General features: G+C 39.4%; 1 protein-coding gene across 2 annotated transcripts; it reads right to left on the bottom strand.

Moving 5' to 3' along the window:
- Positions 1-6213: 6213 nt before the first annotated feature.
- Positions 6214-14407, bottom strand: ewsr1b (EWS RNA-binding protein 1b). 2 transcript variants are annotated; one of them, XM_004544603.3, is made up of 15 exons: positions 14294-14407; positions 13787-13823; positions 13433-13484; positions 13077-13227; positions 12748-12943; positions 12391-12650; positions 12116-12272; positions 8831-8868; positions 8223-8252; positions 7969-8084; positions 7744-7873; positions 7536-7646; positions 7217-7343; positions 6760-7125; positions 6214-6618 (listed from the first exon to the last, which is right to left on the bottom strand). In XM_004544603.3, exons 1-15 carry the CDS (start codon positions 14307-14309, stop codon positions 6582-6584), a joined length of 1824 nt encoding a protein of 607 aa, XP_004544660.2. In that variant the 5' UTR covers positions 14310-14407; the 3' UTR covers positions 6214-6581. The 2 variants fall into 2 exon arrangements, with proteins under 2 accessions (XP_004544660.2, XP_014269508.2); XM_014414022.3 differs by having other exon boundaries at positions 8831-8865.
- Between the last annotated feature and the right edge of the window lie 19 nt (positions 14408-14426).

The following is a 14426-nucleotide window of genomic DNA, read 5'->3' as shown; positions in this document are numbered from 1 at the left end:
GACCAGCACAGCGACTCGGTGGCACATCCCATTATGAGGGATAAACGGAAGAGAGGAAAACTTAACCCCCTGTTTCCCTCAGTGCTGTTTAACAGTAAAGGAAATCAGTGGTGTAGTCTAAGTAGGCTACTCTGTCGGTTTATTTCCACGCCACTCTCGACTTCTGCTCGTCTGCTTCACGGCCTTTATGGAATAACTTCAACATGAATAATAATAAAATGTTTGTTTGTTTGTTTTTTAATCAAATTAAACCAACCAGTAAGATAAAATAATGCAAATATAAGTCTCATTATTGAAGTGGCAGAAAAAAATATGTTTTTCTTTTACAAACCAATTATTACTGGAACTATTAATTATCCATGATAAAAAAAATAAAATGAAAAAGCTGTAACAGTAATAAATAAATAAATAAATAGGACTTTATATTAAAAAGCTTGGCATAGCATAAGCATTAGTAGTATAAGTAGTGCAGAAATCGTGAAGGGCTATGTGCACCTTTTATGAATTGGTGCTTTATTTTTTAATACTGTTTATATTAATGATCATACTTAGATAACTTTACAATAGATTTTCCAGTGTACTTTGGCTATGCAGTATCTTTTGTCAGCGGTAAAACAAAAATGGAAATCTTCAGAAATACCATCATCATCATCTCTCAATAATGAAATCTTTGTCTCTTTATCAAATCACCCAAAAGGCAAATAAAGCGTTCATATTGGACCCTTCTGACTGCACAGTCAAGATATATATGCTTACAACTCATGATGACCCTGAAGTAGTCAACCTGTGCCAGCTTTGTAAGCTTTGTAGTTTTGCAATGAGTGTGTGGTTACAATTTGTTTAGGCACAGCCCAAATCAAAGTAGTCAAACAGGAGAAGAGTGGTGAATAACAAAAGAGTGATCAGTCTAGTCAAACATGCAGCTGAGTGAAATACAAAGCAGTCAATAAAAGAGCACATGATTTACTCTGTGCACGAAAGAAACACTGTGGGGGTTTTACTGTAGATGATTACAGGGCAGGGCAGTGGAGAACTTTTAGGAGGCACTTTTGAATTAGGTTAAGTGTTGCATTAACTCTGGAAAAAGCTGCCTAAAGTGTGTTTGAGTTCTCTTCTTATCATCCCCATGTGACCTCAAACTATTTAAGCCCAGAATAGTAATGCACATTACATATTGTTTTGGTTGTTGTTAAATACTAAAGGCTTTCCAGTTAAACATAAGAGCTGGAACTGGGATAAAACTTTGGTGCAAAAGGCTCGACTTTTATCTTTTACTATAGAAGCAGATTTTTTTTTTTTAAAGGCAAAATTTAAAGCGCACATTTTGAAAAAGTTACAAATCCTACAGGCTCAGACTAAGTGTTTAATATTTCTTGATGCTGTTGAATGTTCTTATTATGATCTGATATCTGATATGCAGGTCTGTCATGACTGCAGTGAACCCAAAGGCAGACCAAAAGTGAGCCTTTTATTCTGGCCGATTAAAGTTCATAAGTAAAACCAAAACTGAAATACTAAACAAAACTAGGAACAAATGGGAAAAACCAGAAACATAAGAAAAAAGTACAACAGGACAACACACACAGTGTGCAAATGCGGAATGTTCAAGTGGGGTCAGAGGTCAAATGTGACACATTTGGATGCCAACTATAATATGATATTTATCTTCCCCATGTACTAGTAAAACTCCCTAAAAGTTGCCAGTACAATTAAAGGCAGTAGACTTTTAATCGTTTTAAATATAAAAGACATTTTATAAAATGTTGAACTTTTTGGACCCTGAAAAAGAGGTCAGAGGTCCAAAGTAACCCACATAACCTATTTGTTGTCAACACAAACAACGGCAGCGAGATACAGTTTTAAATAGCTCCACGCACCGTTTTGAGCTATTGTGTTTACACACAGAATGATGATAGCACACATAAACACTACCAAAAACATAACCTTAATATCAAACACAGGAGAGAACTAACTAGTAACTAGTAAGTAAAACAGGAAATGAGTAACAAATTGGGCAAAGAATCACAAGACACGGGGAAAACAGGGGAGGCAGGATAAACTAAGAGGAATACAATACTATGATAAACATGAACAGAAACTGGATGGCAAAACTGATAGAACTCTAAGTGTCGTGAATGCCATGAAAACTGTTGAGTACTACATACACCCTAAATTATTAACCTATAAAATACATATAAGTTAAAAACAGTCTGACCAGGCCTTTACTTCTTCTACACCATCTCTTTCTCGGTGTACTAACTCACACTGAGCTCTCTTCTTCACTCCTCGAGTGTGTCTTTTTAAATTTAGGCAACCAGCTGCCAAGAAGGAGGGCTTGTTTTCATTTAAAAAGAGGGATGTGTCCGTTTAAGAAAGACAGACAAAGAGCGAGAATGAAAGGAAGGGAGGGAGCGGAAGAGAGATGGAGAAAGAGACAGACAGTGAGAGAAAAAGAGGGAGAAGGTGGGGTTGATGAGATCATTTTCTGGGCCTGGATGAATCAGCTTTTCTGTCAGTGCAGAGAGAGAACGAGAGAGAGTTCAGCACTTAATTAATCTACATGAACAACCAGCCGCAGCCAATGAGAAAGACTTGAAGATGTCAGCTGTGGCTGCTTTTGCCAAGGCACTACTGAGAGTGGCGGAGTTTAAAAGAGACACACAGACACCATCTTGATTAGTGCATCTTATCTTTAACACGACTCCGAGTCCAGATCCTTACTGATGCACAATCTTGTGAGACTGAATATCAGGTCTTTATAATCAAGTAGTTAAAAAATGTTTTTTCCCCCCCGACTCGGCCACAAGGTCAAAGGTTGGAATGAGAACCAGAACAACAGGAGCTGAAGTAGGTTTTGTGTCCTGCACTCATGAGGACTTAAACATGCTGTGAGATCCACAATGATTTCTGTCTTCAGAGGTTCTAGAAGTATTAGAGGTGATCTGAGGATCAAATCCTAACTACACTAAAACCCCAGCAGGCAGGAGTTTGCAGTGGTAACATGAGCAGTGTATGAAAATGAAAACAGCAACACACTCAGCAGCCATATGTTTCACAGATGTTTTTCTTTTTTTTGTTTTAAATGTGCCAGTGATCAACGTCTGTGATTAGCAGTGCTGCTTAATTTAGGCTGAAGGCCTCACAGGGCTATGATTCTGAGTTTAACAAGTAGCGTAATGAGAGTGAGTGTCATTGAAGTTTGAGGACAAAAGAGAAACGAGCAAAGAAATAGTTTAACCATTGGCTCTTTGTGAATTTTGTTCTGAGAGTTTACAATTTTATTGCTGTGAATGGCAGCAACTATTTAAAGTAACAGTGTTATTAAGACCAGAAGTACATTTGAATTATCCATCCTTTAAAAATTTAAACACTTACACGACTTCCTGTATTTTACTGCAGTTCTGTCACTGATGTAAAACTTCTCATCTGATTCTGAGCTGCACTGATTCACGCAAAGTTTGAATCTAACCTGCGCCACCTGCTGGCAAGAAAAGTAACTGCAAGGCTTTTCAGACCTGCAACTGCGCTACATCGTCTACATTAATGGAAAAATAACAAAACAGAACGCTATTCTGGGCCTACAGAGGGCTCACAGCCTGACTCGGTCACCTTTTGTTCAAGGCATTTCACTGTAAAGCGAGTGATGAAAACTTCCCCATAACAAAAAATGAGATACACACAAATGCGTAGTCAGTACAATCAATGGTGTTAACGAGTACCAGGGTGGAAAACCTGTGTATGCAATGCTCAGGAATGCCTCAGGAAGGAGAGCCACAGAAAGCTCTGAGGGCTTTTATAGAGCTCTGGCACACTGGGCCCAGGTGTTTCCAGCATCACTGATGGAAAGTGAACTACACCAGCCCTCCAATGCCTGCAAACAGGCTGAAAGGAAGGCAGGGTGGAGTGGGTTACCACTGAAACACATTCGTGATGTGAATCTCCGGTCCCACCACATCCTAAAGGTGCTCTACTGGACTGAGTTCTGGTGACTGGATGCCATTTCAGGCACAGCAACATGAGTACACTGTTTATGGAGAGATGGACATGACCAGCAACAAGACTCAGGCAGGCTGTGGTGTTCAAATGATGCTTGATGGGTAGTAAAGGGCCCAAAGTGTGCCAAGAAAGTATCCCTAACACCATTACACCCCTGCCAGACTGAACCGTTGATGCAAGGCAGAATGGATACTCATTAATACTCACTCCAAATCTTCTGTTGTCCAACTTAAGGTGAACCCATTAAAATTGTAGGCTGTGTATCCTGTTTTCAACTGGCACAAATGACACCCAAACTGGTTGGTGTGTGCTGATGTGCAAAACCCTTCAGAAAACATTGCAGATGAAATACAAAGTGTGCAATAGCACAAGGACTCCATAAAAACCTGACCAGCCTCAATGCCCAAAATTTAGTGGGAAAGATTCAATTTAATACTTTTTAATTACGGGAAGAATTTGCCTTCCCAAGTTATGCGAATGTAACCAAGTTGCATTAATGTCATCTCTCAATTAGAGATGGACCGATCCGATATTACGTATCGGTATCGGTCCGATACTGACCTAAATTACTGGATCGGATATCAGAGAAAAATAAAAAATGTAATCCGATCCATTAAATATCACGAAAGCACCTCACAAAACTTGCAACACACCGTAACTCACCTCAGAACGTTAGCACGTCGGCGCAGTATGGATCACGTGATAGAGCGGCTGTGGCATGCGGGACCTGTCAGTGGTCTGGATAGCATGTGGAGCTTCGCTAGCAACCCGGCATTTCATCTCCGACAAAGTTATCCCGAGAGAAGTAAAGCAAGTGTGTAAGTCCATCTCTGAATGTTTGTAAAGCATTCCTGCGTTAAGCTTAACAAGCGACTGCCTCTTCTTGCTGCTACTTCAATCATGAAACTGCTTAACGATCAGCTGATCGGCTTTTCTGTCGCGAGTCCGTGTCTCTAGTTTGCTTTTGGCCCACGTTGCACCAGAAAGAGGAAACCAGCGGCTGAACAACAGCAGCACGTTTAAGCTTGATCAGCTGTTGTTAGAATTTATTTATTATTACTTTCTACTCGAGGATCTTTTTCTACCTAGCTGACGCTGGTAACTGTGCAGGGGCGGATCTAGCAAAGTTTAGCCAGGGGGGCCGATAGGGCATTAACAGGGAAAAGGGTGCACAAAGACATACTTTTCTTTCTTATTCTCATTTAAAATGTCTAGCTTTTAATAAATAATTATCTGACAGCCAAAGTTTTAATTTGATGCAAAATGTATAGAAGTCCATTACTGTATATAGTAACTATTAAGTCTAATATATATACCCTAGTAAGCTATAGTACTTTTTCCTTTGGGAAGGTACCATCTGTGCAGTCTGCAATTTTGTTGAAGAAAGATGTTGAATCTATTTAATATTTCTTGAAAAATAATTGATTTCTGTGCTTTTTTTTTTTTCCACACTGCATCAAATTAAGGTTGATTACGTCGATTAAGCATCATGAGGTGGAGTGTGAGGGGTGGTTCCCTATTTTTTTATTTTTGTTGTTGCTGGGAGTTGGAACCCTATTAGTTAGGTTGCTTAATATTTATGCTAAGTACTCTTTAAAATACCAGAATAGGGAGGATGGTGTAGGTTTAAGTTTATTAGATTGATCAGTATTGCTGTACTATGAAATATTTTTTTTGCATACAGGTATAACAGAATAGCTTTAGTGTAGTTGTTGTTTTAAACTTGAGTATGAACTTATACAAAATGCAGCAAGATATTTAAAAAACAGTTTTGTTGATTAAAAAAAAAACCACTATATCGGATTCATATCTGTATCGGACATAAAAAAGTGGTATCGTGCCATCTCTACTCTCAATTACCAAAAACATTGATCTGTGCTCCTTAGGAAATACCTTTTTTACAATAACGACACTGCTTCCAGTTTTTTTGGAATAAATTTCTTCATTCATCATATGATTTTAAAATCCCCATCAAATATTTGAGTAAGATTAACATCGTGTTTCCTCAAAGAACATACCAAACACACCTTAAGCAGAAAGAGCCTCAAAGAAATACTGAAGTGCCAAAATCTTTGGTTTAACAATTCTGAGTATGTACAGTTCAGAGATGTTATTTTATGTAAGTAGTGTGAATGTGTACAGAGGTCCCTTTATGATTTTAAATTACTTAGGTGCTTAAAATTTGTACAGTTGAGTAAAAGAAAAAAAACCTCAACATTAATTAAGTAAAATTTTATTTCCCACATTTATCAACATACAATAGTTAGTTATGGGAAAGGACAGTTCGTTAATGAATGAAAAATACTGGATTTTACAACACAAAGTCAAACCTAATCTGCATCTTTAAAAAAAAAAAAAGAAAGAAAAAAAGCAATAACAGGAAGAACAAAACATGCACAATACAAGATTTAGCATAAACATGGGTAAACTAATGACGAGGAAAAAAAAATATGGAAACGATATGAATGTAACTGCACAGGTTGCGTGAGAGCAGTTCTATAACCATCAAAATTCGGAACCATAAATTAAAAGAAAATTCTTCTAAAAATCAAATTCCACAAGAGAAACGATCAAGAGCTTCTCCTTCAGTAAGGTCGGTCTCTGCGCTCCTGACGATGATCCCTGCAAACAAAACCAAGGAAGGACAGCAAACACTTCAGTTTCAGTTCCATGTCCAAATTCAGCATTAGAAGGTAGTCATAAAATTACTTAGAGTAATAAGACTGGCACTAAAGTTCACGTTTCAGGTAGCCTAAACCCTACCTCATATCCATCTTGCCCCCTGGTGGTCCCATTCCTCTTCCACCTCTGCCACCCATTCGGTCCATCGGTGGTCCTCCACGGCCGGCCCCACGGAACCCTCCCCTGTCCATTCCACCACGTCCTCTGAATCCACCTCGGTCACCTCCCCAGCCTCCACGGAATCCTCCAGGGCCGCCGGGTCCACCGGGCCCTCCGACTCCTGCTGGACCGCCACGGTCCATACCTCTGCCACCACGCATTCCCATTCCACCTCTGCCACGGTCACCTCCATGGGGAAATGGAGGGCCACCACCCAACCCTTCTGGTTTGGGAGCTTTGCACTGGTTACACTCCATTCTCCAGGCAAAATTCTGATTGCCACAACCCCTGGAAGCACAGATTACATGAATTAAAAAGTTCTGACAAACCAACAAAGTATCAAAAAACCAAGATGGTACACAATGAAAAAAATACATACGGATTAGGACACTCCCAGTCACCGGCTCTCTGCTGCATGTTGCCTCCTGACGGTCCACCTCTGCCCATACCACGTGGACCACCTCGTGGGACAAAACCACCACGGTCTCCGCCACGGCCCATCATACCTGATATTATAGGGAAATCACAGCACCTTTAAATCATGAAGCTGGACTCAGGCTATTTTAGCATGCAGTTCACATAAAACACGCTACAGGGCTCCTGTGTGAGTTTATCTAAATTCAAACTACCATCAATTAAGATTTACACAAGTACAGCAATAACAGCATAAAATACAGTCCATCACTACCAAAATTTACCTCCACGTCCCATCATGCCATCTCGCATAGGCATACCACCTCTCATTCCACCCATCATGGGTTTTCGGCGTGCCATGGACACCTTAAGTCTTCTGCCTTGGAACTCTTTTCCTAATATTTAAAGAAAGAAGAAATTGTTTACTAATAATATTAATACTACTACTACTAATAATAATAATAATAAAGATTTGATGTCGATGAAATGTACCATCAAAATGCTCCACAGCTGCTTTGGCACAAACTGGCTCCTCATAGGACAGAGTGGCGTCCCCCTTTGGCTTTCCAGAGTCCTTGTCTGTGTATATGTTAATCGCAGGCTGGCCAAGTCTGCGGTTAATCTTGATGTGTAGAAAGAAGAGGGGAAGGAAAAAAACATTTACTTTATTGTTAATTAGGTGTGTTTGCAACTACATTTAGAATAAAGTGTTCTTACCCTAATCGGACCGACATGTTTGAAGAATTCAGCCATTTCCTCGAGGTTAGCCTTCTCAGTCAATCCTGTGATATAAATTGTGCTGTTCTCTGAGTCATCCTGCTCCTCTGGGCGTCCTACGAGGAAACCCATTTACAAATTTTTTTTTGTTTTTAAACAGTTGCTTATTTAAAAACAAACAAACAAACAAACAAGCTGTACAGAGTTTATGAAACACCAATTTCAAGGAACCTAACAGGAGTTTAGTGACTCACCCATCTCACGCTCGTTGTCGCCCATAGGTCCTGTGGTCCATCAGCCAGGAGGAAAGAAACAGATTGATACAAGTCAGTGTTGAGAACTCTTGTTTAGTAAACTCCACCTAAAGAGTACTACAAAACATAATCCAGACACTCCCTTATAGACGCATCAGCCATATTGGGAAAAGTTGAAAATAGCACCTTAAGGTACACACAATTCCCACAAGTGATATATTGAATTGAAAATAGGACACCTTGGACCCTTTGGCAAATATTTGTGTGTCATTTGAAAAGCCTCTTAGACCAGTAGCAAATCCTCAAAAAACCCCATGAATTCTGCTCAGATTTCTTAAAGCAGTAACAAAACGCATTCGAGTTGAAATTTGTGATTAACCTTTTGAAAACTCAAGTGTCAAACCATAAGCAGTGACTGAACTATACAGTACCCCAGAGAGAATGGTCTCAGGCAATGGGAAAAAAAATAATTTCCAATATTTTCAGATGTGTTTGTATAAATAAATTTTGACGACCACAAAGTATGTCACATCAATACTCGAGGCATATTTGCTCAAAAAAGTTTAAGTCTTTGAAAGGACTAACCAGTGTAATACTCGTTAACTTACCACCAGGCTTACTGAAGCCACCTCTGTCTCCAGCGCTGCTATGGGGGAATAAATGGAGATATGAAGGCGATTTCCCTTTTACAGCCACTTCCATGGCTCGAGCAAAGTGGCTTGATTGAGGGAGTAATCAAAACATTCTAACTAGCCGGACAGCAACTTTCACATAATAAAAATTCCCCATAATCAGAAATACATAATCTAACTGAGGGTATTAGTTTAGGAATTATGCGCCATTCCTTAGTTAGCTAAAAACAACTTCAGAAACATTTTTTAGTAGAGGATACACATGAAAAAAAATAAATAAAAAACTAACATTTTTTACTGGTATTTAAATTGTGACAAAACCCAAACATTTGTACACAGATAGAAAAGATTTCAGATGCATTGACGGAATACAGTTTTACCCAGAAACAAACTATGGCCGCACTAACATTACTTCTAAGGAAAATTACAGCACAAGCAGATATTACACATGTAAAATAAGACAATGCATCTGAAATTTCACAAGAAGGCCTGGTGATTACATTCACCAGGTAATAAAAACAAATACAAGTATACATGTTTCCAAACAAAACACCAAAACTTTTCGTTTTCTTCTTCTTCTTAAACATAGTTTACCAAGGGAAATTAAAAACAAAGACTTGGTCGCTTAAAGAACCCATCATGCTCATAAAAACCACCATCCTCAGTTCTTGAAAAATGGCAGACCTTGAATCTTTGTTAAAGCTCCTTCTGCTGCTTAAGCTGGCGGCTCTGTACTGAGTACAGATACTTTTTAGAGAAAAGATGGTTTTAAATGGCTCTCACTGTTACCTGTACGGTATAAATGTGACAAAGCATGTTAAAAATGTGCTCAAAAGAAAGTGATCAAACAGTTGTATTCCAAACCACAAAAACAATTCAAAACATTTCAGAATGACATAACGTGCCCCCCACCTCCCCCCAGAATATATAAATATACCTGTGCAAAGCTAAACCTAAGCTAATCTTCAAATTTAATGATAGAAACCTGCTACACTGCATCTGAAATACAATGATGTAATTTTATTTATGCTTTCTAACTGAGAACTATTTTGTTTATATTATACTTTTAAAGTGTGGCCTTGTATGAGATTTGCTGAAATACTTCAGTGTCTGTGTGTGTGCATTTGCGCCACCAAAAACCAGAGATGTCATGCAGAACCCTCTTTCTTAAAAAGGAAAGGAAGGAGAAAAAAAACAACCCCCCCCCCAAAAAAAAACAACTTTTGCCACTGAAAAATAACCATGAAAAATTCTAAACACACCTTAAAATGGACACCTGAAATGAACACCCGATGATGCCCGTGCATTTCTGCCACAAAACTGCTCATTCAAGCTTTGGGCAGGATTCTTTCCCAAAAGAAGGGAAAAAAACCAAAAAAACCCCAAACCCCTGTCATGTTACCAATAGTCACGTTAATGGCTGCTGATGTAAAACTTGATAGCGCAAGTATGAATTTTAAATAGTATTTTTAAACCTTTAAACAGCTCTTCTAAACCAAACCAAATGTGCAGTACAACATGACGGTACAACCCTCTGATGAACTTGAAACACCTGAAATGTGTCTCTGTAACCGTTTTAACTTGGTAAAAATCACATCTGCACAATAGAAAACCTGTTCCGATGCTCAATCTGTAGACAATTTTCTTGTCTATTAAATGGAAGTACCAGAGAGAGTGTCCAGGATGTGTTCCAATTTCCTTAACATGAGAAATACATTTTCACAAGACCCTTAAAACAAGTATAGTGCACCCAAAAGCTGTTTTGAGATTTGACTAATGACAAAACAAAAATCCACTTTGGACTGAATGCATCCACACTAACCACCCCATGAGAAATCTTTATATATTTTTTTGGAACAGATGGGTCTGTGCATACCTTCAATAAGCCCTGTTTTCCCATGCCTTCAACGTCAAAAAACCACTATACCTACATTTTTCTTTCCTCAAGCTGTCAAAAACACCAAAAAACAGCCAGTATATGGCTGGAAAATAACCACGTGTATCAGAAAATTAACCAGGATTTTGAAATTTATTAAAACTTCCCTCTGAGTGTTTTGCCATTAATATAGGCTTACCGTTCTTACTGTCCTTTGTTTTGTTTTTTGCTTTAATGGTTAGTAAAAAATAAATAAATAAATAAATAAATAAATCTGAACATCAAAGTAACCCTTGAAAGAGATTTTTTTTTTAAAAACAAAAACAAAAACTTACTTTGGTCCAAGAGATGACATCAAATGAGAAACTACTTTTGGGAGTAATGTCAGAGCGGCAAATGACAAAAATTCTTAAAATAGATGGTTAATTACTCTGTCTTCTTGTAATTGATGTCATTTACTTTTGAGGTGTTTCTTTAAACAACCATTTAAACATCTAGATTAATTTAAAGTGCCATTTCCCGCCTTTTTTGGCATTTTCTCAACCCAATGAAATGGGGACAAATACATATTGTCACCGGTTGCCCTTTAGAAACCTATGAGACTCTGAAAAACCACCAATGAATTGCCAAAAAATGAATAATAAATAAAACTTATCAAGAAAATGTACTGACCCAAATACTGCTCTCTAGTAAAACACAAACGTGCATGTGAAATGGAACTTAATGTGCTACATGAGCCCAGCGTCCATTTATACATTTCTTAAAATACCTGTCGTAATATATGACCTTACAGGACTAGACTCCAGCATCTAACTGTATTATTCCAGTTAGTCACTCTACAGAGAATAATTCAGCATGCTGACAAACTGAACTGGTGGGAAACTAAAGAAAGTAGGGTTAGAATTCTGTATGTCTTTATGTAGATATTCTTACAGATTGTACCATGTTCCCTGACAAACGTTGAAATCTGAAACTACGTTTTCCTATGCTATACTGTTGATACTGCCCAGTAATCAAATCGTGGTCTAGGATATAAGCTGTCCAACCTAAATTTTATGCACAGGTCTCTGATCAAAATCGGCACTTTTTTCTTCTTCTTACCTTTGACCAAGAGAGAGGCAGGGTTGAGACAAAACTCATTCTTATTGCTGGCATATACAACATATGCCACTGCATGTATTATACTAGCTATATGCAATTCATTAGCACCGATTGCTGATGAATCAGTATCAAATGCTAATAAATTCCCCTTACAAGACTGCCATTATGTTTTCCTGTATTATTCTGACGTTACAGCAGGGTTTGTCTCAGCTCTGCCTCAAATGGCAACGGCACCTGCAAAGACTGAATAAATGTGAGATTAAGTGCTTAAGAAAGACACTTACCCCATGCCACGCCCCATGCCTCCACGCCCACGATGCATCATTCCACCACGGTCAAAGTCCCTTCCAGGGCCCCTGCTGTCCCCTACTCCAGGGTACCTCGTAGGCTCAGAGCCTGGATAACCAGAACCTCCACCCTGCCCGTCCTGCCTGTAACTGTCTACAAGAGGAACAACAATATCAAAACATGCAGTCATCACAGAATGATCACAGTGGAATCGAACAGATGCGCTTAGTTGAGAGAGCAGCTGTTTAGGCAGGAGGAAAGCAAAGCTTACTGTAATGGCCGGACTGACTGTAACTGGGTGGTCCACCTTGCTGGTTGTACTGGTTGGCTGGAGGCTGCCCATATGATCCACCGGCCTGGGGAGGGTAAGCAGGAGGAGCTTGTTGCTGTGGCTGGGTCTGCTGTTGGTATCCCTGCTGCTGGCTGTAGCCTGCCTGCTGGCCTTGGTAACCAGGTTGTTGCTGACCATATGCTGCTGGCTGGGAGTAGCTACTCTGGTTGTAAGTAGCCGGCTGGCTGTTAGCATTGTAACTGATGGAGACAAAGCACAGACAAAATGTAAGTAATCCGATAAGCATGTTCTTCTGGAATTCACGTGTTATTTTGTTGTCAGATGAGATGTTCATACCTCTGAGGGGCAGTGGGAGCAGCCTGTTGGCCATAACCAGGGTAGGCAGACTGAGCCGTGTATCCTGGCTGAGAGCCATAAGACTGGGAGGCAGCTGGAGCAGCAGCAGCAGGAGTACTGTCATAACCACTGGCTCCGTAACCCTGGGTTGACTGTGAATAGCTGTGAGTAGCAGACTGGGCAGCAGGGTAGCCAGCTATACAAAAGACATCACATATCACAAAGAGAAAAAAAAGATATTTGATATTCATTCCTGTTCACATTGTAATTTGACTGTTTAACAACAGAATAATTAAAAATAAATAAATTAAAACAAAACAAAAACTGACCTGATGCTGGTTGGCCATATGATCCAGATCCATACTGTTGCTGCTGCTGGGGGTAGCCTCCAGCTGCAGGTGTTGTCTGACTGTAACTGCTATCAGCAGCTGCTGCAGCAGGTTGGGTATATGAGCCATAATTCTGCTGGCCATAGCTTTGCTGAAAGACCAAATACAGTAGCCATTAGGCACAATAAACCTCAACTAAGCATTATTTAAAAGCTCCATTTGCTTAAAGCACAAACAACCTATATGACTGCCAGCAGTAAACAAATAACCATCCCAAGTTTCCCCCACAATCATTAAATGTTTTAAGCACAAGGCATGCTTTGATCAAATCTGCACAATTAAATCAATAATGGTACCTGAGCAGATTGTCCATAATTCTGTGAGGGCTGGGCAGCATAGGAAGCATACCTGTAAACATATGCATCAAAATTTTAGGATCATCAGAAATCCGGGTACTGCCTGAAAAAAATATCATGCTGTGCGCTGTTTAAAATGGTCTTTATCCAAAAGATGTTTACTACGATCTAAAGAAGGTTACAAAACGACCAAAAGTAATCCATGTTTGCATATTGGTTTTAAAAAATATATACAGGTTTACATTTGCATCCACCCTAATCTCCGCTTTGTTTCCTTTCTTCGAAAGAATTAGGTCATATTGGATGGTTAAAAATCTCAAAGCCATTTTAATAAAGGTAACTGAAAAACCTTACCCCTGTTGAGCCCCGGTCTGGCTGTAGGAGCTGTAATCTGTAAATGGGGAAAAAGGGTTAGTTTAAAAAAATAAAACAAGAAACAATAGTTTCAGATCTTAGCGCGCGAGCCGCACGTTACAGGCCCGTTCTTAGGTTGCCATTCAAAACGGAGACAACTAGACCATTCACTAAACCTATACACTACTTCACAGCCAACGAAACCACTCAGAGATCGACGCACCCGTTAAACAGGATTCGTTTTAAATTGGTAATATGCGGAAAAACGCAGTGTGCACAAATGAAAAAACATATCCGGAGTAAATACCGCAAAGACTCGACGAGCTAACTTGTCTAGGCCTCGGACGCGGAGCCGACTAAGTTCATGTTATTCAATGAAGAAAAGTGGCTAAAAAGACAAACTATGCAAACATACTCACAATTAGGATACATTCATGTAAATTAATGTTTCAATGAAAACCAACATTTACTTTAAAAGTCAGCAATTGTCGCAATTTTTTTACTCACCCGAAGCAGACGCCATTTTAGTGTGCCTACAAGAGACGAATGGACGAAGAATGCTGCCGCAGAAACGCACTTCTCTTCGCGGCAACCGCGAAATCTCGCGACATAACGCGATACTGTTTGGGGGCTGCTGTAG

The sequence above is a fragment of the Maylandia zebra genome, linkage group LG12, assembly GCF_041146795.1.
Source record: "Maylandia zebra isolate NMK-2024a linkage group LG12, Mzebra_GT3a, whole genome shotgun sequence".
NCBI classification, from domain to species: Eukaryota; Metazoa; Chordata; class Actinopteri; order Cichliformes; family Cichlidae; genus Maylandia; species Maylandia zebra.
The sequence above is the reverse complement of the archived record's forward strand: the minus strand, read 5'-3'. Positions and strand labels throughout refer to the sequence as shown.